The following is a 23,853-nucleotide window of genomic DNA, read 5'->3' on the forward strand; positions in this document are numbered from 1 at the left end:
TGCAAATGCTACTACCAAAATGCATCCGAGACCCATTATTGGGTTCCAGACCACCAGCTGAGAATCACTGATTTAAAGGAATTTGGATAAAATTCCGTGTGGCACATCTGATGATCTGTTCTAGCACACAGAGTGGTTGGGAATCACTGCTATATGCAGTCAGAGACTAAAGTCACTTCCAGCCACTGGGATGCAACAATTTCAGACCATATCGTTTTCACAATTGGGAGATACTGTATTTATTTCTTTAGAGCTGTAACATTTAATTTACAAGTCTTCACGACATGGCAAACATATTTTCCTTTCCTTATTGACTAGTTAGACACAGAAGGACATCCTGACCTCAAACTATTGTCTCTACCTGAGATTTTGTAAAAGAAGTTACTGCTTTATCCTCCACTAGAAAGACACTGCAGCAGAATGTCACCAATCCACTGTTTCCTGTGGTGGCTGTCATGCTCTTTAGATAATTAGCAGCACACACACACACACACACACACGCATAGATACTCATGAAAAGACTCAGACACCAACCATCTGGCTGCAATTGTACAACACGGAAATGCACATGTTAGAATAGATCATTGTGAGACTGTGTGTGTTTTTCTGGGTGGCTGCACAATGGCTCTATTTGTGTCAAAATGCCTGTGGCTGCAACTTTGGCTGGGAGCAGTGCCACTCTCTTCAAGGAGCAATAATAACAACACATAAACTGTTATGCACCTCTACTGTCTAGTAGTGGGAAATGAAGCAAATGTCAAATTACATGTGTTTTTGTTGTCAAGAAAGATGCCTTGATAGTGCTACTTTTTATGAGTTTTGGTAGTTTTTCATACTATAAGTAAGTATGTCAACAGTGTTGCTGTATATAGGGGACAGCTATGTCAAGGTCCTTTTTACTGGTTAGCGGTCTCGTATGGGTGTCGGTATTCTTGGGCTTCCTCAGACAGACTATAATTTCCCTCCTGAATTTAGTGGTTGTAGTCGGCTGAAGCTTTTTACAGAAACAGGAATGCCAAGCATTGTGGATGTTCCAATGCAGCTCTTTGACTTGTACTTTTTTTCCACTTGTCATTACAGTTTTCATGACACTGACAGTGACTAATTACATTATAATTATATTGTTCACCAAAAAAAAATTGCTTTACTGTACTTCTTGGTCCCATTTTTTAAATTATTACCTTTCATTTATACATAAAATGCATGTTTATTCTTCTCTATAGAAGGACACACAAGCCCAACCCTTTCATGGTGAGGTGGAGTAACATGGCATTTCTCTGTACAGTAATCCCTGGTTTATTGTGGATAAATGGTTCCACACATGACTGTGATAAGTCAATATCTGTGAAGTAGGGTTCCTAATTTATAAATTGTGCCCTGTGATTGGCTGACGACCAGTCGGGGGTGTACTTCGCCACTTGCCCAAAGACAGCTGGGTTAGGCTCAGCATGCCCGCAACCCTAGGGAGCATAAGTAGTCGAAAATTGTAGGATGGATGGAGAACTCAAACCTGGAATTAAAGCTCAAGTCTGGTGCATGTCTGTCTCATCAAACATTACTGACACCTAGTGACCAATAAAAAAATTAGTCTGAATGGTCTATAATTGTATTTTTTTCAATGAGGCATTTTTATGCTTGAAAATGCTTACGTTAGGCAAAAAAATAGGTAGCATTTCAATTTTTTAACACTTAAATGTGTACATTCTTTACATAAATGGGCTGTAACCACAAAAGCGCATGATTTAAATTATACCGGTTAGCAAGAATACTGATGTCACAATTACATTAAAGACCTTACACAGGCTTTCCAAAGTCATGGTGTATGATAAATGTGGTGCCCTATGATTTCCACATGAATGGAATGACGGACGGAATTGTGGAATTGGCCAATAAAAACAGAATCTACTGTTAAACGCAGAGTCTTGTGGAAATCTACATGCTGCCATGTTGAGGAGATGGAACACTAACCCGTCTTCAACAAGTCGAAACAGCCCCCTGAAAAATCTCCCGGTGGTGGGTAAGGTGGCAAAAGAACTTGGAAACTTATCTCATGTGCACGGAACATGGTTGGGTTAACTTATCTTATCTTAGATTTAATGGGCATTTTATTAAATGACACAAAAAACACATAATTGGTAGTAAAATATGTGTAAGGTAAAATACTGAATTCTACAAAACTGAAAAATGTGTATTTGCTCGTCTGTGAATTACCACCTTATCGTGGTGGAAGGGTTTGAGTGCCCAAGTGATCCTAAAACTATGTTGTCCGGAGCTATATGCCTGGTAGGGGCATATCATTTGTGATGATACTACTCGGGTCTCCCAAGGCAAACAGGTCCTCTGTGACTGGACAGACAAAGAGTGATTCAGACATGGGACACTGGAGCCTCACCCTGGCGCCAAGCCCAGGAGAGGGGCTTGCAAGTGAGCGCCTGGTGGTCGGACCCGGTTGGGCCCCATAGGTGAAGCCACACAGGATTCCCCCCATAGAGCTGTGGGGGCAAGTGTCCAGTGCAATGTACCTTGGGTGGGGGTCAAAGGTGGGTGTCTGGGCGACCTGGTCTTCGGTCGCCAAATCTAGTTCATGGGACACTACTTTTCAGCTGCGGTTGAAGCATTTTAACTAGACATACTGTAAGTGTAGTCAAACTCACCTCCACCCACATTTTGTGTTGTGGAACCAAACTGCTGTAAGTTGTGTTGGAATCATCCCCAATGAAGTATGTCAGAGATGTGCTGGAGATCATCCAACTAGTGACTCCATACTTCTACTGGAAGACTTCAACACCCATGTAGGCAATGACAGTATGACTTAGAGGGGCATGATTGGGAGGAATCCAAGATTACATTTCACGTACACTTCAGTGATTGTTGGATTTGTGATTATACTATTACTTGAGGTGACTTAATATGAGTGAGTAAAGTGTGTTGTGAATTGCCTTCTTCCTGCTTTCAAGCTTCGATCTTGTCTGTTAAAGACCACCAACTACTCTGATATTTTTCACTGTATCAGTATTCAACATGCTGTCATCCTTCCCCTATTCCTCCTCCTTAGCCTCTTACACTCACTATGTCTGTATAAGGCAGTGGAAAGAGAGTACAACTTTCTTGACTTGGATAATGGAAGCAAAACTTGTCTCCTTGTGTAAATATTTGCACAGAAGGATTATAGATGGTCACACACATTCAAGGTGGAGTATGAGTCGGGTGTAGGCCACATTAGGGCAAAGAATGGTGCTGAGCATTGCTGTAACATAATATCAGACGAAGTGATGTCACATGACGTAATATAGTGGAGAGTGTTTGGGGTATGAAGTGATGTGAGTGCAAGTAGTGACCTCAGTCGTTTCTTTTTTTTTTCTGAACAGACGCCCAGCAGTGACATGCCTCTCAAGCATGTAGATACAATGGTGAGTCTCCATATTTTTACCCTGTTTTTTGCCACTAAGGTGACATGAACCAACCAACAAAATGAGGAATAAGCATGCAAAGACATGACAGTGCTGCCTGGCACTAATATATACACTAAGTCAATATTCAACAAATTACATTTGGTATAAGTCCTGTTTTCCTGACTGTTATAGCATCTAACCAACTAAAATCCAAAGTATTACAAGAAACATTTCTTTGCTCTGCATCGGTGGGTCTACCATAGCAAACAGCTGATGTTTTTCCCAACACACAGCAATGCATCGCACAGTGATAATAGCAGCTGATTTGTGACCATGAACGTGGGTCTGTTTTCTATTTGTGGCTCTTTACCACAAACACACATATGAAAGTGGTGTAAAGTTCAGTTGAGGGTTTTCTGAGTGCAGAAGATTCACAAGTTCATCATCAAAGTCACGCAGCATCTGAGGAAAGTTTCACATTGTTTTGAAAATCATGCTGATGATCGGATACAACACAGTTGATGATTTCATTTATTATCCAATTAATCAACAATGAGTTTGGTATTGGATTCATCTTTTTTTTGTTTAAAAATGTTAATATCCTCTGATTTTAGCCAGATTTTTTTGTAAGATCTTTGTGTTCTGCGGACCAAACCAATACTGAGTCTGTATTGATTTGGGCTTAACCAATTGCTTGATTCATCGACGTAACAAGCTTCAAATGAATTGAGTAAAAAAAAATTGTTAGTTGCAACCCTTCTGTAGTCTTCCTTAATCTTTTTGACATGGGAGCCCAAACATCACAATGATGGTTTAACAAGGGAAAAATTTCGTCATCACAAAGAAGTTCAGTTGCCAGTCAGTGATGTGAAGGATCTGTAGCCCATTTCGGTTTCTCTTGAAAATATATTTTGTATGCGTAGAGGATGTTTGGTTTTGAGAAGCCGCCTTAATCATGAAGGCATCAATGCTTTATTGGATCATGTTAGCCCAAGCTCCACAGTCCGGGCTCTTGGCTCTGCCTTGTTACCTCCATTCACAAAACCATACTTAATGGAATCAGACATCTAGAATGTCCACGTATATGAACTGTGAAACATTGAACATCAACACGTATGTGGTCTTTGGACCAGTAGGTTCCCGATTCTATGTCAGTCCCTGGTGGCAGTTCATCCCAAGTTGTAAGCACAGGCCTCCATTGACATTACCCACCAGAGACCAAGAATGAAACATCAGGTTAGATCAAAGAAAACTCTTGACAACAACAGCAGAATAATGTCATAAATGTGACACTTGTATTTACAATTACAATAAAAGCAAGACTCCTTCAGTAACATAATTAAACAAATCAAAAAGTCAACAACCTTTAAATCAGTGGCGTCCTGAATTAAAAGGAGTACCTGGAGAAAAGTCACACACGCACAGGGAGGACATGGAAACTCTATACAGAGATGCCCAAGTGGAGATTCAAACTCATGTCTTCCCGATCTCCTGACCAACATGCCAACATGCTAACCACTCGATCACTGTGCGGCCAAACAGAAACATCCATCCATTCATTTTATTCTTATCCTCACTAGGATCACATGGGTATGTTGGAGCCTATCAGTTCACTTTGGGCGAGAAGCGGGTTACGATTTGGACTGGAAAAACAACCATTCACACTCACATTCATACCTATGGACAATTTGGGGTCGCCAATTAACCTAGCATGTTTTTGGAATGTGGGAGGAAACCGGAGTACCCGGAGAAAACCCACGCATGCACAGGGAGAACATGCACACACAGGTCTTCCCGATCTCCTGACTGTGTGGCCAACATGCTAACCACTCCTCCACCTTTATTTGCATTTCAGCTTCCATCTTTGCAACAATACGGTTCCTAACATGTCCTGGTCTATTGTTTCAGAAATGTGTTTGTTTTCAGTTGGTTTAAGACCTTCTGCAGCTTAAAAATAGCATTAAAAATCCTCAGCATTAAAACGTTCTAAATACTTCTGCGAGCTAGCTTTTGGCATCCCTCCCTCAATTGTTGTTCCTCGCAGAACCACAGCTGTTTTCGAGATACATTGTGTTATAGTACTACCTTAAAATAATTATGTACATACTAAGAGGTCAGTGGTCCACCATCTGGGTATAGATATTTTTTGTCACATCATTGTATATATCTATGAGACAATGAAATTAGTATAGTAGTAAAATAGTCTGATCTATTACATGATATTTGGCATATGCATTAATTTCAGGGAGGAACCCATCTCCCTCTGTAATTGAAATTATGCAATCTGGTGTTTCACAAACGACAGCAGACTGTTTGTAGCAGTCATTTCCAAGGGGTTGGGGTTTCTTTATGACGTCTGTCTAATTTGCATAATGCACACTGTGAGAGACACAAAGTAAGGAAACATGAAGAACAAAAGTGGCTCGAAAACAAGTTAACTTTTTGTGTCCCTTCTAGAGCAACATGCCCCATGTGTTTATGAGCGAGGGTGAACTGGTAGAGACAAACCTGTAAATGAAGGTATGGGAAACACTGTCTGTGTGAGTTACACACTTACAGTAAAAGTCACATGTTTGCATGTGTTAAGCGTTTACAAGCTGGAGTAGTACGTCTGCGTGTAGGACTGTGTGTTTGTGTTCACATTCTGCTGTCAGTTTCTTGACCATGTGGTTGCTCCGTGATGTTTTTGACCATGTCTCATCGCCTCTGAGAATTGCAAAGATTAATCTTATGACTACACAAGCGTCCCGCTTCAATGGATCCATTTATGCTGTGCTTGGCTTGAAATCACCATGGCTCTGCTGTATGAAAACCCAAGTTATTTTTACAATTCTTGAGCAAGTATAAAGTATAAATTTATCATTTAGACATAAAAAGCAAGCCGGGAAAGGTGGTTTCACAGATTGCGTGCAATTGCGATACATTAATAAGCCGGATTGATGTGAAATTGATTGTGAATGGATGCTATTGGTTTGTGGATTCTAACTTGGTATTTAATCTCATGTGTTCATCCCATCATACAACAACAATTAGCGGCATTACTTGAAGGAAGAAGTTGAATTTGAGGTGAGAGATGGGAGTCAAAATGGGAGGGGGAGGGTGTCTAACCGCCTAGAGAATGCACCAGAGAGGGAGAGAGTAAGAAAGAAGGGGTTTGACGAAGAACACACACCATACAGAGGGACAAGAGAGAAGCACTGTGGAGGAGTCATGCGTTGGGCCACTGGAAGCAACAGCCCAGGACGCCTCACTGCTGGACTGAAGGCTCCAAAGCCAACTTTGTAGAGATGAACAGAGAAGGTCCTTTTAGAAAGCGACTCTCCTCTCTGAGGGGGGCATGGCGATGGAGTACAGGCTATTTATACCGGAAGGTAGGAAGTTTTGGATGGATTTTTTCGTTTCTTCAGCTAAATCTTCTGGAATATAAGTCAAAATATCACATTTTTAGTGTTCTTTGTCATAGTATTTGATGTCTCCCCCCTCCGATTTCTTTTTAGGGCTGCTGCAACCGCTTCTTCCATTTTTGGCTGCGTCGCTCTTTCTTAGATGGTTAATTTGTATGGTCGACTTGTAAAGTCAAAGTCTCCAGATGGTTTTCATCTGGAAACAGGCCTTCAGATCCACCCCCTCCACTCCAATTCCCGCTTCCACCACTAATTCTTTTCAACCCCCCACCTTCTTCATCTTTCTTCCCCCAAAACATTTTGATAGATGCATTGCTTTTTCTTTGGAGATAACTACAATGCAATCAGGTTTTATGGGGGAATGTGAATTTTACATAAATTTGGGCCCACTAATGGATATTTGCAATAATAACTCTGGAGAGACGGGATGTGACATTTTACGAGCAACAGCACAACTTGTTGAGATGCTTGAAAACACTACTGTTTTATGATGTGTCAACTGCACAGTTAAGTCTGGTTACATTTGGCACAAAAACACGGCAATGTATCACGTGTAGCATGTTTGTTTGATTATTTGCATGTAGTTATGAACTAAAGCTGAATGACTGGTTTGTAGTTCACTTTGATGTTGCTGTAATGATCATTTAGAATTATCTTTCGAAGACCTCCAAAATTGCTGCAGGTATGCCTGGCCAAAATGTAGAAGTTATAAAGAACGTTTTATGTGACACATTTTTTTTTTTTTCAGAATACATTTGCTCCCTGCATATTGGTGCAATTTACGTATTTTTGGTAAAAAAAAAATATACAAAATTTTGGCATGGCTCAAATTGTAGACTGGCTGTCTCAAAATCACATAGTTGCTGGTTCGATCTTCATCCCCCCGTGGCCATGGGAAAACTTGCTCCCGATCATTAGTAGGTAAATTAACAGTAACAGTGCCAAAGAACTTTTAGCACCTTAAAGGTAGTACACAAGTGATTTTTATTTATTTATTTATTTTCTCTGAAAATGCATCTTTTTTTCCCTGTGGAAAACTTGAAGTTTGTAATCATTTATAAATATGTGACAATACAGGTGAAATGTACATGTAAAACATATAAGTACTATTGTTAAAATTATATCCTTATATCCTTATGCCTCACTGATGGTTTTTTTCAGATTTGAGATTTTTTTCCATAAACGCATCATTGTTGCTGTCAGAAGCCAAAGTGCAATTTACACATAAAATTCCGGGCTCAAAAGTGCAGTAAGGTGAACGAGTCAAGTCAATATCAAATTGTAAATTGTTGCTGGAATTACAACAGGCAAGGTGTATGAATTATGTAGACGTGGCTGAGAGAAACGCTTGCTCGAACAGCTAGCTGGTGAGTGCCTATCCATTTTATAATAAAAAATGTCATAAGAGTGTGAGGTATATTTATGGCTTGGATATGCTTGGATTGTGCATATCGCTTGTAGTCGAACAATGGCAATGTGTTTCATTCAAACTTTTATTGCAAATGTTGACCCAAAACATCAATATCAAGCTAACAGCAGGATTTGGGGAGGTATGTTAAAAAATGACATTCTTATGACATTCATTATGACATTCTTATCAATTACTTTTTTCAGCATTCACTGGTAGGCATGGAACATACCTCCCGCAAAAACTGGGATCTACTGTATAATTGAAAATTCTTCATTTTGTATATCCTATATATAGGATGTCTTTTTGGATTTTGGTATTTAGGTAACATCACAGGCCTACCAGTTTTCATTGTCTCTCATCCTGCTTTTGGGGGGCTTTTTCTTGCTCATTCCTCTTCCTCTGGTGACCTGCTGTTTGTTGTGCTTGTCATGCCATACTGGAACGTTTAGGCCAAACCATATAGGAGGAAAAGGTGGGGGTAGAGCTTTGTGCTTCCTCATTTGAAAGACTTGTGTAAACACTTAGGATGACAATGTAATCTGTCAAAAAACTGAAAATTGCCACCAAGCCCAAAGACTAAAGTGATGCACTACATTTAAAGTAAACCAAGAGCTGTCTTTAATATTTCGACTCATGGATCTCATTAGTTTGCAGGCATAGCCATTGCTGCACACATGCAAACAGACATTGACAGAAACATCCCTGATATGCAATGTAAATCAATAAACGATACATCAGCAAACAACACATTGAAGAGAGTGTCTGGAAAGCTTTATGGGATGCATTGAAGAATACCAAATGTTGCATGCAATTAAGCACTTAGATATATTTCTATTCAAATCATGCAGATGCAATTACCCCTACCCTACCTGCAAAGGCAGGAGGCAGGTGTTCAGGTAAGATGGGGTTAATAATGTTCAAAAGAGGGACGGAATACAACTGAAGACGATGGTGCAAAAAGAAAAGCAAAAACTATCTGGCACCATGAAGGGAGGTTAAACATTAATGGTCGCCAAGCTGGAGTGCTGGAAGCAACCGGGCGTACCTTTCAGGAGACACAGAGCAGAATGGTTCCTCAAAAGAAGAAGACTTGTGAAAAACAACATCCAGAAGCAAAACAGTAATGGCAAAAAGTCCAAAATTCAAAAGTGTCCTTACATGCGAGTCACAGGAGACCAACAATAATCCAGCTACTACTAGATGCAGTCCATCTGCTTAAATGAGGTGGAGCCCAATCAGGTACGCCTCCAGCTGGAAGGAAAGCCAGTACAGTAGTAGTACTGCCAAGAAAAAGCAGGGCAGGACAGAGGGCAACAAGCAGGGGCACGAGGTGAAACATAAAACATTTAAAAGTATAAAATGTATAGGCACTCACCACTACGTTTCGCTTTCGCTTATCTTAAACATGGTGCGTTCAAGGACCGCTGAACAAACATCTTGCCTGGTGGGAAAAAAACCCAATTAGTACAGCTCAAAGTACAAAGACAAAGTTGTGGCTGGTACATCCATGCCGTACCTTTTACCAGAAAATTAAGCTTTTGGACAAAAAAAAAAACATTTTTTTATGCGAATCCCCATTCCTTTTGAGACAAGGGCTGCAATTTATGATCATTTTCTCTGTTGATTAATCAGAAGCTTGCTGTTTTGATTAATCAAGTAATCCACCCTAGATTAACCAAATCAGTAAAGTAGGAGCTTTGGTCCATAACATATCAGTTGTACTTCCATGGATGACAAAGGAAATAAACAAAAGTATTCACAATTGAGAGGCTGAAATCAGAGGGTGTTTACATTTTTACATCAAAAACCGATTACTCATACAAAAACAGTTGTCAGTTTATGCGATAACCAGTTAATTGTTGCAGTTCTACTTGAGGCACAAACTATAACCAGGTTGGGACACAACACACGTATGTGAGTGGCTAAAGTGATTGTAAAATCTTGCAAAATGGCAACAACTATTACATATTGGTTGTTTAAAACTTGATACTTCACAATTGTTGTTTAAACTCTCTGGCAATTTATGTTTCATTCTTTGTTTCTCCCATGTTGCAGTTTTGCAACTGTTGTTCAGCAACCAGTATCAGTTCAGAGTAAAACTGTAGAACTGATATTGGGCATTATCACATACTACAGTGTTAATTGGCCCTGTACCCTAGAAACCGCCCATGAATGATACGGGAAAAGGCCGAAATGATACTGTGTCAAAGCCCAGGGCAGTGATACTGATAAACTATAGAGTTTAACCATGTCAGTATCAGCCCCCGTAGCTGTCCACTCAGAGCGCGCTGCTCTGGTATCGTGCCCGTGAAACAACCAATCAGTGAACAGCACACAAGCGTTTTTTTTTGCTGCCGTCGGTGCTCTGTCAACATATCAGCGGTTGACACTCCCGGCGAAAGACAAATAGGGAAAATAGCAAACAGAATATTAGAAATGGAACGTTTTATCACCATTAATGAGGAGGACACTCTTGAAATGATCGAAAAAACTAAAAATGCAAATACAAGTCGGAAAACCAAGGGCGACTGCAACTGCAAGAACGAACGAAGACTGGTAGAAAGTATTCCCCCGCCCGAGTTAGACAAATATGTATCTATGTTTATTGTAACATCGTTGCCGACGCTATGGAAAGGACACGACTGTGATCGCTAACAAGCTTTTATTACACAACAATACTGGCTACTGTCGGCCGTAACCACGCCGTTGCAACCACAGCCAGCAACGCAACAGTGCACGATGGAAAAACGAAAGTACGTGATAATAAGCTCATGATTAAATAGTATGTGATAATAAGATCATCACATGGTTTGTCTGGTATCAGGCCCAGTATCATGCCCCTGCGTACTGACACTTGGGGGCATGATACGGGGCCTGATACCAGACAAACCATGTGATAACCTCTAATTACCTGAAATATGCACACCAACAGTTTTACCAACATTCCCCAGTTGGTAAATGGTACTCTTGACACTGATGGTTAGATAACAGTGCCTCCTGTGTAAATGTGACCTTAACACTACAGGGGTGTTGGTGTCTTTTGAAACCATTTCTGGGCATGCTTCAGAAGTTGTTGAGGCATGCAAGGCGTCGTGAAACCAAACACATACACATACAGCTGCACTTCTTCAAGGGATTCACTCATTTGGTTGGATGTCAGGAGAAACTCTCAAACTCTCATTGTTGAAAATTGTACGTATATACTGTAGTACTGTATAGCCACAGCTGTTATGTCTACGCTAACTGCATCCATGGTTTTAGAATTGTTTTGACTTATATTCCATGTTCCAAAATAAACCTGAGAAACTAACCTGAACCCACCTGGCTTAAGGTGAAACCTCCAGGTGAAAGAACAATCAACAACTGTCGGTCAACTGACAGCAAGCCCTATGTAGATATATATATTTTAAATAAAATGAAAATGTATTTCATTTTTTTTCTTCCAGGGCTCCACAAAATCGTCCAAGAGCATGGAGTCCCGACGCAGGCCTTCCAGGTAAGATCTTTTTACACCAAAGTAATTTATTGCATTCATTGAACTGAATTGAATCAGGCGACATAATGGACAAAATGTTTGCATCTAATCTCTGACTTTACAGTAGCAGATGTTTTTTGCTGGGTGCTGCAAGTTCAACGTTTGTGTTGAAATGCTATAATGTTGCACTGTGGTTTCAATACAATAAAATTATATTCCCTCAGCCAACTAGTGATGTTACAAGAGGTGCCGGGGCTTCAAAGCGTGTGTCGATTAATTGGGTGGGCACCGTGAAGCATGTACCGAGGCGTGATTCACTGGGGGGAGGAGCCAGAAATGATGACGTCCGAAGCCTGGCTGCTCGGCTGTACCATGTGACGGATTCGGGAAACGGTTCAGAATTTGCCACAATGCTTGCCCGTCACTCAGCTATATAAACCCCTCAGGCTTAAACATTAAAATGTGGGGTTTTGTGGTGAGCGTCAGTCGAGTGTGTGGATAGTGTTTGTTGATAGTTTGGAGGGTTTGGTTACTATGGCGACATTAGTTTGGAGTTCAGAGAGAGAAGATATGGAGCCAGCTAGAAACAGGAAAATTTCTCCTGTGTGGCAACATTTTGACTTGATCAGTAAGCCAAATCCAACACTATTAAGAGATGGTATGTTTGCATTTCAAAACCTGTATTTTTACTGTTTCTCATTGTTATTGAGAGGAGACGTGCTTATTGGGATACAATAATAACACCTCATCCATGTTCAGGCATTAACGTGCCTTTCACGAACATGAAGATGAAACTGGCCCTTCACCCATCCATGGTAAGGTTAATAGTACTACATTATAATATTAATATATTACAGTAATACTAACACAACTTATGTTCATTGTGCAAATGAAAGAGCACACGTTTTTATCAGCCACAAGAAACCAAGAGACGATGAGGCCCTTGTTGACATGGATGTCAAAGATAAAGCATAGTGGAGATGTATCAAAAAAGAGGAATTGCCTCAAACCAAAAATTAAGAAAAAAATATTATTGAATAAAAATCAATTAAACCTCCCATATTCTGTCCAAGTTACACAAGCATACATCTTCCTAGTTACACAAGCACTTTCCCTGAGCCCATGACAGCTCATGGTAAAACCATGATGAAGCTAGCCATAGCACATGATACATGGCATTTATGGACAAGAAAACATTCAGTATTTTATATATACTATATATTTTATCTTACACTTTGTAAATTAATCATTTGGTTATACATTTTTTTGTAGTACATAATCATTTCCAAGAGCCAAAACAGATCAGCATTAAATGCATCACACATGAAGATCCAGTCGCCTGTAATTGTATCCTAGGCCAGCAGGTGATGTTGTGTGCACATGAAGCTTCAAGAAATGAATCCATTCTCGAACCAGTTGACTGAAATGGTTCAAAGCCTCATGGGGCTTCATCTCGCCATCACTACAGCCAACCAATTTGGTTGGTTTGTATCATCAAAGTTAGGTTATTTTCTGTATGGATAAGGCTAATGACTAGTGTTAGTGAGTCTGGAAGGCAAACAGATTCCAAAGTGTAGCGATGCAGTCACAGGGAAATAAGACAGGAAGTACTTTCCGATTAACTGTAGCAAATGACCAGAATAAAATAATAATGAATGAATAAAATAGAATGACTGAAACAAATGAGAACCACAGAGCTAGAAATAGACCCCAATAAATTATAGTCGTATGTCACAAAAGTGAGTACACCCCTCACATTTCTGCAAATATTTTATTATATCTTTTCATGGGACAACACTGAAGAAATGAAACTTTGCTACTAAAGTAGTCAGTGTACAGCTTGTATAACAGTGTAAATTTACTGTCCCCTCAAAATAACTCAATACACAGACCTTAATGTCTAAACTGCAGGCAACAAAAGTGAATACACCCCTAAGTGAAAATGTCCAAATTGGGCCCAATTAGCCATTTTCTTTCCCCAGTGTCATGTGACCCATTTGTGTTACAAGGTCTCAGGTGTGAATGGGGAGCATGTGTGTTAAATTTGGTTTTATCACTCTCACACTCTCATACTGGTTACTGGAAGTTTAACATGGCACCTCATGGCAAAGAACTCTCTGAGGATCTGAAAAAAAGAATTGCTGCGCTACATGAAGATGGCTTAGGCTATAAGAAGATTGCCAACACTCTGAAACTGAGCAGCAGCACGGTGGCCAAGACCATACAGCGGTTTAACATCACAGGTTCCACTCAGAACAGGCCTCGCCATGGTCGACCAAAGAAGTTGAGTGCACGTGCCCAGCGTCATATCCAGAGGTTGTCTTTGGAAAATAGACGCCTGAGTGCTGCCAGCATTGCTGCAGAGGTTGAAGGGATGGGTGGTCAACCTGTCAGTGCTCAGACCATACGTCGCACTCTGCATCAAATTGGTCTACATGGCTGTCATCCCAGAAAGAAGCCTCTTCTAAAGATGATGCATAAGAAAGCCCGCAAACAGTTTGCTGAAGATAAGCAGACTAAAGACATGGATTACTGGTACCATGTCCTGTGGTCTGATGAGACCAAGATAAGCTTATTTGGTTCAGATGGTGTCAAGCGTGTGTGGCGGAAACCAGGTGAGGAGTACAAAGACGAGTGTGTTTTACCTACAGTCAAACATGGTGGTGGGAGTGTCATGGTCTGGGGCTGCATGAGTGCTGCCGGCACTGGGGAGCTACAGTTCATTGAGGGAACCATGAATGCTAACATGTACTGTGACATCCTGAAGCAGAGCATGATCCCCTCCCTTCGGAAACTGGGCCGCAGGGCAGTATTCCAACATGACAACGACCCCAAACACACCTCCAAGACAACCACTGCTTTGCTAAAGAAGTTAAGGGTGAATGTGATGGACTGGCCAAGCATGTCTCCGGACCTAAATCCTATTGAGCATCTGTGGGGCATCCTCAAACTGAAGGTGAAGGAGCACAATGTCTCAAACATCCACCAGCTCCGTGATGTCGTCATGGAGGAGTGGAAGAGGATTCCAGTGGCAACCTGTGAAGCTCTGGTGAACTCCATGCCCAAGAGGGTTAAGGCAGTGCTGGAAAATAATGGTCGCCACACAAAATATTGACACTTTTGGCCCAATTTGGACATTTTCACTTAGGGTGTATTCACTTTTGTTGCCTGCAGTTTAGACATTAAGGTCTGTGTATTGAGTTATTTTGAGGGGACAGTAAATTTACACTGTTATACAAGCTATACACTGACTACTTTACATTGTAGCAAAGTTTCATTTCTTCAGTGTTGTCCCATGAAAAGATATAATAAAATATTTGCAGAAATGTGAAGGGTGTACTCACTTTTGTGACATACTGTAGCAGCCCAGAATAAAATAGAATGACTGAAACAAATGAGAACCACAGAGCTAGAAATAGACCCCAATAAATTATAGTCGTACCTCTGTTTTTGTTATTGATTCATTCCGAAAGGTCAGAAAAACTGAAACTTATGAAAACCAAAAATTTTTCGCCGTAGAAAATACTGTAAATGCAATTGATCTGTTCCAGACACCCAAAAATATTAACAAAAATACAATTCATGAAGAGTAATTATAGTTTCATTATTGAACACATTTACCCATTGGCCAAGAATAGGTAAAATAAGCATTTTTTTATGCTAATAACATGCCGTATTCAACTATGAAACATACAATATATCCACCATAACTCTACCAACAATGACATCAAAATCCAAGAGTGTTAGAATAATAAATGACGGGAAGAGTTACAAATTGTGGCAGCAATTATTAATAAAATACAATAAAAGAAAGCTTTTATTAAAAAAACACCTACCTGAGAACATTCTTCTTATTTGTCTTGAGTTATGAAGAAGTTCCAGTAAGTACGTATTTCAATAGGGTCCAGATGTGGATGGAGCACTTAGCATGTTACATTCTCCTGTACAGTAGAACTGGGAGAATCCCTCCCAGATGTTATGAGCAATTTCCTATGGCCTGCTCACAGCTGACAAATGTGGGAAATATAAAGCTGTCTGAGTGCGCTTCCTTTTTTTTCTTTTACCTCCTCGTCTAACCCTTATCCCAACTGAAAATTTCAAGGTCATATGAATATGGATGGCTCAAAGTCATTATAATGATGATGATATCATCATTTAAAATCGTGTACACACTCACAGATCATGGTCTGAATAGATTTTGCACCATCAGTGGGTATTGTGTGCCCCTTTCAGATATGTTTTGCTTATCGTTTAGGCAGAAAGACCCAATACTTCTTAAAAATGCATCACATTCACATTTTGCACAGGTGTTGCAATGGTTATGAGGGAGTTTTGGTATAAGTCGGATCAGATGGTTGCAACAGGCGAACGGTTAAGACTGCAAGTGTGCCCATTGTTGATGGGTGTTTCTCCTCTCTCATGAGCTTTTTATCATGTTCAGTTTCACTTCCATGGGGATGGCTTTTCACTTCCGTGACATATGTCAATCTGAACTGCCTACCTTACATTTGGGAGACATAAAGAGGTGCACAAACATTCATCACTAAGCATTGTTATCCTCACCATGTAGCTAAGCATGCGGCAGACACTGTATATGGGCCCAAATTTAAGTTTTTAATTACTTTATGGGAGCACTTTTGTAAACACAAAACACTGAATTTTTTACAGTTCATTCAAGGCTTTGTGTGAAACTGAAGTTTGAAAAAGAGCCAATCTTTTCACATGGAAATTCCACATTTTATGAATCACATGCCACAAACATAATGTTTGTTACATAGAAATATGAACTCAATAAACAGCTTTGGATATTATTTGACCACATCTCTGAGCTGTAACTGACCCATGTTGTTTACATAAGTACAAGCATGTCTCTAAATCACATGGTGTATTATTTCTGGCACTTATATACATTTCTCACAGACTAGCAATTCTTGAGGTATTTTGTGTGCCGTAGGCCATTTCTGAGTTAAATGACAACTTCAACTGTAAATATAAGCCGTGCATATAAAAACTATTTATGTTTTTGACAGGAGTGTAAGCCTACTGCAGTCCCTGGAGGACAGCTATGAGCTGGACCTGGTTTACATCACAGAGAGGATCATCTCTGTCTCCTTCCCTGGCAGCGTAGAAGAGCAGAGCTATGCCTCAAACCTGCGTGAAGTTGCCTCCATGCTGCGGTCCAAACATGGTCACAACTATCTGGTACAGTATTCTGTGTACATGGAAGGAAATTGCATCAAGTCTGACGATTATCAGCTGATATCATTCAGTTCCAGCCACACTCTCATGAGAGATTGCATAATACATTTTAGTACACCGAACAATGTTAGCCACTGATCTTTTCTGCAGTGTGAGGTGATTCTTTAATAGCAACTGAAGTCTGTGCAGAAAGGCAGCATCATTCAGTGCTGTCCAAAGATGTCCCCATGTATCCCCAAGTCACACTGACAAAGTAGTAGTAGTAGAATCTCACTCATGGATGATTGATATCGGAATCGACAGGATAAAATCCTCAGGAACATCCCTATTAAAATGTTTAGGTACTCACCATGAATGAATGATAATTGAAGATGATCAGATGCAATTGCTAAGATGTGGCGGCTTCGGTGAAGTTATGCGTAACTTTTACTTTTGCCTGCTTGCACACACCTATAGTGTGTTTAGGTACTTCTGAACAAAGTACAACATCTCAATACTTGGCATCACACTACATAAGTCTTGTCTCCATGGCTCTTTGTTTCATGTGACATTTATAAATCCCTAATCAATAGTGCAACATGATCAAAGGAACAATAATGTTTTCTTTTTTTCTCCTTAGCTCTTCAACCTGAGTGAGAAGCGTTATGACATAAGTCAACTTAACTCAAAGGTAAACCTCAGCATTGTTGTTTTTGTTTCTTGTCCCATTAAGAGCCGCCTCATTGACATGCCGTGGTCATTTTCCCTAGGTATTGGACTTTGGCTGGCCTGACCATCATGCACCAGCTCTGGATAAAATTTGCAGCATTTGCAAAGCCATGGACACTTGGCTGAGTGCAGACAGCCACAATGTGGTAGTGATACACAATAAGGTGAGACTGTGATAACAAGCTTCTGACAGTAAATTCTGTGCTTTGGTGTTTCTTGGGAGCCCCTTCTACCCCTGAGGTTTCAGTGATTTACTGTTTGTCATTGAAGCCACATGTTTGGCTTTTTTATGGTGTGCTGTGTCAGGGAGAATAATACAAATCAGAGTAAACTATACACACCAATTGGTTACTTGGTTATTTTCATCCTGAACAACTGAAGTGACCGATATTTTCCCTTTTTTTTGCACAAACGTCACATTAAATTCATGTGGTGAACCACGCCCATCAGTGTCCCATCACAAACCGTAAGAAATATACAGTATCCAAAGACAACTACTGGCCTTGTGTCCCAAATTAGTTTCAGTGTATCTCTGATTGTGTTTTGTAACATAATCATTGCCAGTGGTATCCAAAACTGCTGTTGCTCATTCCAGGAAGTTCCCACAGGGAAGTTACAAACAAGACTGTTGCTATATCAACTGGTCTTGTTTTTTCAGTTGAGTAATTGTCAGCTTAGAAGTGTTGGTGCTTGTTTCCAAGGAAGAAAGTTGTGTTGGATATGCACATGGTGTCATGCCATATGACCTGTTACAGCATTAGGACATCCGGCATTACATAATTTTTCAACAAGAAAGTGGAAGGGCAACCATGATTTGGAGGTTCGGTTCATGCTTTTTTTTTCATATGAAATTCTGCCTTTAAATGATCTATTACAATAGATTCCCGCTTGTCAGACCACCAGCAAATGGTGAAAAAACACAATTGTTACAGCCATAAAAAAACTATGATGCGTTCATGGACCACAAATTGAGTAAGGACCTCAAACAATACACAACGATGAGCGAATTCAAGAAAGCAGTTGATGTTTGCGAAATACAAGGATGAACAGTCTTGAACCAGTCATGATGTGCTATATACAGTGCATCCGGAAAGTATTCACAGCGCTTCACTTTTTCCACATTTTGTCATGTTACAGCCTCATTCCAAACTGAATTAAATTAATCTCTTACCTCAAAATTCTACACAAAATACTCCATTATGACAATGTGAAAAAAGTTTTTTTTGACATGTTTTGAATTTATTAAAAATAGAAAACAAAAGAATCACATTTACATAAGTATTCACAGTCTTTGCCATGAAGCTCAAAATTGAGCTCAGGTGCATCTTTTTTCCACTGATCATCCTTGAGATCTTTCTACAGCTTAATTGGAGTCCACCTGCAGTAAATTCAGTTGATTGGACATGATTTGGAAATATAATAACTGTCTATATAAGGTCCCACAGTTGACTGTGCATGTCAGAGCACAAACACCAAGCATGAAGTCAAAAGAACTGTCTGTAGACCTGCAAGACAGGATTGTCTTGAGGCACAAATCTGGGGAAGGATACAGGAACATTTCTGCTGCTTTGAAGGTCCCAATGAGCACAGTGGCCTCCATTATTCGTAAATGGAAGACGTTTGGAACCACCAGGACTCTTCCTAGAGCTGGCCGGCCTTCTAAACTGAGCGATCGGGGAAGAAGGGCCTTAGTCAGGGAGGTGACCAAGGCCCCGATGGTCACTCTGTCAGAGCTCCAGCGTTCCTCTGTGGAGAGAGGAGAGCCTTCCAGAAGGACAACCATCTCTGCAGCAATCCACCAATCAGGCCTGTATGGTAGAGTGGCCAGACGAAAGCCATCAGACCAGAGAATTTTGTTTCTCATGGTCTGAGAGTCATTCAGGTGCTTTTTGGCAAATTCCAGATGGGCTGCCATGTTCCTTTTACTAAGGAGTGGCTTTCGTCTGGCCACTCTACCATACAGGCCTGATTGGTGGATTGCTGCAGAGATGGTTGTCCTTCTGGAAGGCTCTCCTCTCTCCACAGAGGAACGCTGGAGCTCTGACAGAGTGACCATCGGGCCCTTCCTCCCCGATCGCTCAGTTTAGAAGGCCGGCCAGCTCTAGGAAGAGTCCTGGTGGTTCCAAACGTCTTCGATTTACAAATAATGGAGGCCACTGTGCTCATTGGGACCTTCAAAGCAGCAGACATTTTTCTGTATCCTTCCCCAGATTTGTGCCTCAAGACAATCCTGTCTCGCAGGTCTACAGACAGTTCTTTTGACTTCATGCTTGGTGTTTGTGCTCTGACATGCACAGTCAACTGTGGGACCTTATATAGACAGTTATTATATTTCCAAATCATGTCCAATCAACTGAATTTACTGCAGGTGGACTCCAATTAAGCTGTAGAAAGATCTCAAGGATGATCAGTGGAAAAAAGATGCACCTGAGCTCAATTTTGAGCTTCATGGCAAAGGCTGTGAATACTTATGTAAATGTGATTTTTTTGTTTTCTATTTTTAATAAATTCAAAACATGTCAAAAAAAACTTTTTTTCACATTGTCATAATGGAGTATTTTGTGTAGAATTTTGAGGTAAGAGATTAATTGAATTCAGTTTGGAATGAGGCTGTAACATGACAAAATGTAGAAAAAGTGAAGCGCTGTGAATACTTTCCGGATGCACTATATACCACTATATTGACAGTTATTATGGTACCCATTATGTCATTGTATGTATTGTAAAAAGTTAATATAAATAAATAAATAATAAAAATATCAAAAAAGGCAGTAAGTGAACAAATGTAACAGTTACTGATTGTAAAAGTACCAGATGGAGGGGTAGGATTTAATAAGCTTTGCTTCTTCCTTTTCCTTTTGAACATGTGGTACTGTGAATGGATCATGTGATGCACTCAATTGTAATCTGATGCATGTTCAAATGAATTTACGGTGAAGGAGATGTGTTTTCTGTAGGAAAAAAAATGCCCATTTTTGGAGAAGAAAAATAATTCGAACAAAATACATTTTGCTCGGCTATGTTTTTTTTAATCGTGCACATGCATATCAACTGCACATACGAAAGAAGGTCTACAGTCGGTTTGAAACACCTCCTTGATCAAGATAACGAATGTTGCTCACTCTCGCCACTCTCGATTCCTTTCCAGGGCAACAGAGGCAGAACTGGTGTGGTGGTGGCTGCTTACATGCATTACAGCAATATATCTGCCAGGTGGGTAAATCAGTAAATCACATTTGATAACTGAAAGAGGAAGGCTGAAATGTGAGGCATGCAGGGGGGTATCAGAATATTTAATTTATTGAGTATGTGAAGTTCTGTTTGATCAAGTTGAACTAAACCACCTTTGTTGTGTCTAAATGCAGTGCCGATCAAGCTCTGGACAGGTTTGCCATGAAGCGCTTCTATGAAGATAAAGTGCTTCCTGTGGGTCAGCCCTCTCAGAGAAGGTCAGTTCCCCTTTCCTGCTTGCTTACTTTAGGAGACTGACCCACGAGTGACTCGTCTCACAAAGACTACACATGCCCTCAAAAACATCTAAACAAATAATCAATTTTAGCCCCAGTACCACTGGTTTTACATTTTTTCAAAAGTGTTTTTTGAATGTCTGAAAAAGTCTGGCTTCCCAGTGCGGCCAGCAGCCAGCCACGGCTACCTGCAGTAAGTGCAGGTAGCCTGCTTGGAAATGCAAAAAACATTTAAAATTAGATGAAAAGATGAAAGAATTTTTTGGCAAATAATAGGCTGTATTCAATCATGAACCATCCATCCCTGCATTTTGTATGCAGCTTGCCTTTTCTTGGATCTGCAAGAATTTACATTTTGCACTGTTGGATCTTAAGGAAGCTCTGAGTAGAGTATCAAAATGCAAAAAGAAGAAATGAGAATGAGAATAAAAAATTTCATAAGCAATGTATTGCAAACAAATATTAAAGTGAAATCGGCAGTTCCTTGCCGGATCAAAAGTTAAAGTCTACAGCATTCAAAAGCCAAAATATTGGCAACATTGTGGATTCTATCAGGTATTTACACTGTCATGATCTCTTGATGGTAAAAAGGCAAAAACACTTTTTCTTGTTGATTATTGAGTTGCACGAGCAAGGCCTCTCACAGAGTCTTGCTGCTGAGGTTGGATGCGGTAAACTATGAAACTTATTAAAATATCCTGAAGGTTATAGAACAAACAAGCCAAACATAAAAAATTTCACCAGCCCTGAGTCGGAGGATTGTTTGACTGTCTGACACGGGACGATCCCGGGCCCAAAAGAAGATTGTTCCTGGTGCAGTCCAATAACCATCTGACCACATGTGCGAGAGGAGGGTTTTAAGAAGACAAAAGGTCTTCAAAAGCCTTGTCTTCTTTTGCACCACAAAATTGCCCTTTTGGAATTTATACAAGAACACTAAACATGGGACATTGAAAGGTGGAAAATAATGCAACTTTGACGATACAAAAGGCCTTCAACATTACTGGCATGACAAGGAGGAAATGAATTCCACACGGCACAGTGGAGAGGGCGCCATCATGATCTGGGCTGCTTGTTCCTTCAATAAAACAATGGAGCTACAGATCGTACAGAGGCATCAAACAGCAGCTGACACTGTGTAGATGGTGGAGTAGGCATCCCTCATGACTGAAGGCCCTCGTCTGTGTGGTAATGACTGGCTTTTTCACAATGCCCGCGTGTCTTCTTCCAGAGGAATAACGTCACACTTTGGGACCATCCTGCATGCTCCTCATCTTGATCCAATTGAGAACCTTTGGAGATGGATGACAAGGAAAGTTTACCTAGTGGCTTTTGGCTATTTCCCACCTTAAAACTGAAACAAACATGTTCTCTTTTATCGTGCAATTGCGTCATTACCTCTTTTTGCCTCTAGCACAAAAAATGTTTTTTTTTTGTTTTTTTTTAAGCTCTTAAACTTTTGATCAGCTGATGAGCAGCCATTTCATTTTAAAGGGAACCTATTGTGCTTTTTCCACTCTTCTGACATATAAATATAGTTCAAATTTTGTATTCTTGTGTTAAACAATGCCAAAGTTTCAGATAATGAGGTTTAAAAATGTGTGGTAAAACTGCTCCTTTGTGATGTCACAGAGGGGTGGACTTCCTTATATGGTTCATAGTCAGGAAGCGGTTTGTCCGTGTGACCAATCACAATGGAGTGGGTGTGCCCTGAGGGGAGCCGTGGGCGGAATAAATTAAAACAGATTGTTTTGGCGGGGAGCACAAATCAAAGGAAATAAAATACAGCTGGAAGGTTCTGGAAAATCTAAACAGGTTTCTGTGCGGGTTATTGTGTGTAGCTGCTCTATAGGAGACCACAGTTCAATACACAGGGTAGAAAAATAAGCACAAGGTCCCTTTCAGTGATTGCAATAAATTATGCAATAAATTATGCAATAAATTGCATACTCAAAAATCTTTTGGTCACTTCCATTTCTTCTTTTTGCATTTGAAGCTCGGCTTGCAGCCTCCTTAAGAGCCAACCTTAAGAGCCAACAGTGCAAAATGTGAATTCTTAACTGGTCTAAAATTTGATCAGCAGTATATTTTTGATAAACCATGGGATGATGCGAATTTGAAGTACATAATACAGTGCTACTGCCATTTTTTTGTGTAAGGCTCCACAAGAACAGCTGATGCTTGTCATGTCATGTGTAGGTATGTGGAGTACTTCAGCGGTTTGCTCAGTGGACACATCAAGATCAACAACAAGCCCTTGTTTCTTCACCATGTCATCATGCACGGGATCCCCAACTTTGAGTCCAAAGGAGGTGAACAACCCTCATGCACTCAAATGTGTTCTCATAATGTTTGGAAATACTTGTGTGTGAGACACCGGTTGTGTTTTATTTTTAGGATGCCGTCCTTTCCTCAAAATATACCAGGCCATGCAGCCCGTTTACACATCTGGAATCTAGTAAGTCTTAAAACGTAAACACACTCAAATGTAAGAATCCAGGAAAAGTAAGCTTGTATTAGCAATAAAAATAATTATTTCAAAAGTAATTTTCATTTACAGCCTAACCGCTGACTACCATATTTGCATACCATTCTCTAGCCTTATTGTTATTTGTAACTTGGGAGCAGTGAAACAACCAAACAGGCATTTTTGTGGAGGTCTGGAAGATTTTCCATGGACTGTGATGATCCTTAAGTCCAGACAGGAATCATTGGATTCTGTTGTTGACTAAGATAAGAGGATTTGGAATGAAAACACTGTATAATTGTGGTGTTCACGTAACACAGACACTATTTT

The 23,853-nt window shown here is 40.2% G+C and overlaps 1 protein-coding gene and 1 long non-coding RNA gene across 13 annotated transcripts in view; one reads left to right on the forward strand and one right to left on the reverse strand.

Annotated features, from left to right (window-relative positions):
- Positions 1-23,853, forward strand: part of tns1b (tensin 1b) — a 161,858-nt gene that overhangs the window by 101,034 nt on the left and 36,971 nt on the right. For 8 of the 12 annotated variants that reach the window (XM_058083054.2, XM_058083049.2, XM_058083048.2 and 5 more), the window contains 9 exons: positions 3,369-3,410; positions 11,654-11,703; positions 16,713-16,884; positions 17,501-17,551; positions 17,631-17,753; positions 20,738-20,802; positions 20,955-21,038; positions 23,256-23,368; positions 23,454-23,514. In XM_058083054.2, coding sequence (XP_057939037.2) covers positions 3,369-3,410; positions 11,654-11,703; positions 16,713-16,884; positions 17,501-17,551; positions 17,631-17,753; positions 20,738-20,802; positions 20,955-21,038; positions 23,256-23,368; positions 23,454-23,514 — 761 coding nt within the window. Of the gene's footprint in view, positions 1-3,368; positions 3,411-5,849; positions 5,913-6,555; positions 6,764-11,653; positions 11,704-16,712; positions 16,885-17,500; positions 17,552-17,630; positions 17,754-20,737; positions 20,803-20,954; positions 21,039-23,255; positions 23,369-23,453; positions 23,515-23,853 lie in introns of those variants that run through there. The other 4 variants (XM_058083053.2, XM_058083057.2, XM_058083058.2 and 1 more) reach the window with 3 other exon arrangements.
- LOC131136325 (uncharacterized) lies at positions 8,565-15,620 on the reverse strand. The gene is made up of 4 exons (XR_013629573.1): positions 15,519-15,620; positions 9,583-9,648; positions 9,366-9,458; positions 8,565-9,252 (listed from the first exon to the last, which is right to left on the reverse strand). It is a non-coding gene; the product is annotated as an uncharacterized LOC131136325 (long non-coding RNA).

The sequence above is a fragment of the Doryrhamphus excisus genome, linkage group LG12, assembly GCF_037039965.1.
Source record: "Doryrhamphus excisus strain RoL-2023G ecotype Guam linkage group LG12, RoL_Dexc_Guam_v1.1, whole genome shotgun sequence".
Taxonomy (NCBI): Eukaryota; Metazoa; Chordata; class Actinopteri; order Syngnathiformes; family Syngnathidae; genus Doryrhamphus; species Doryrhamphus excisus.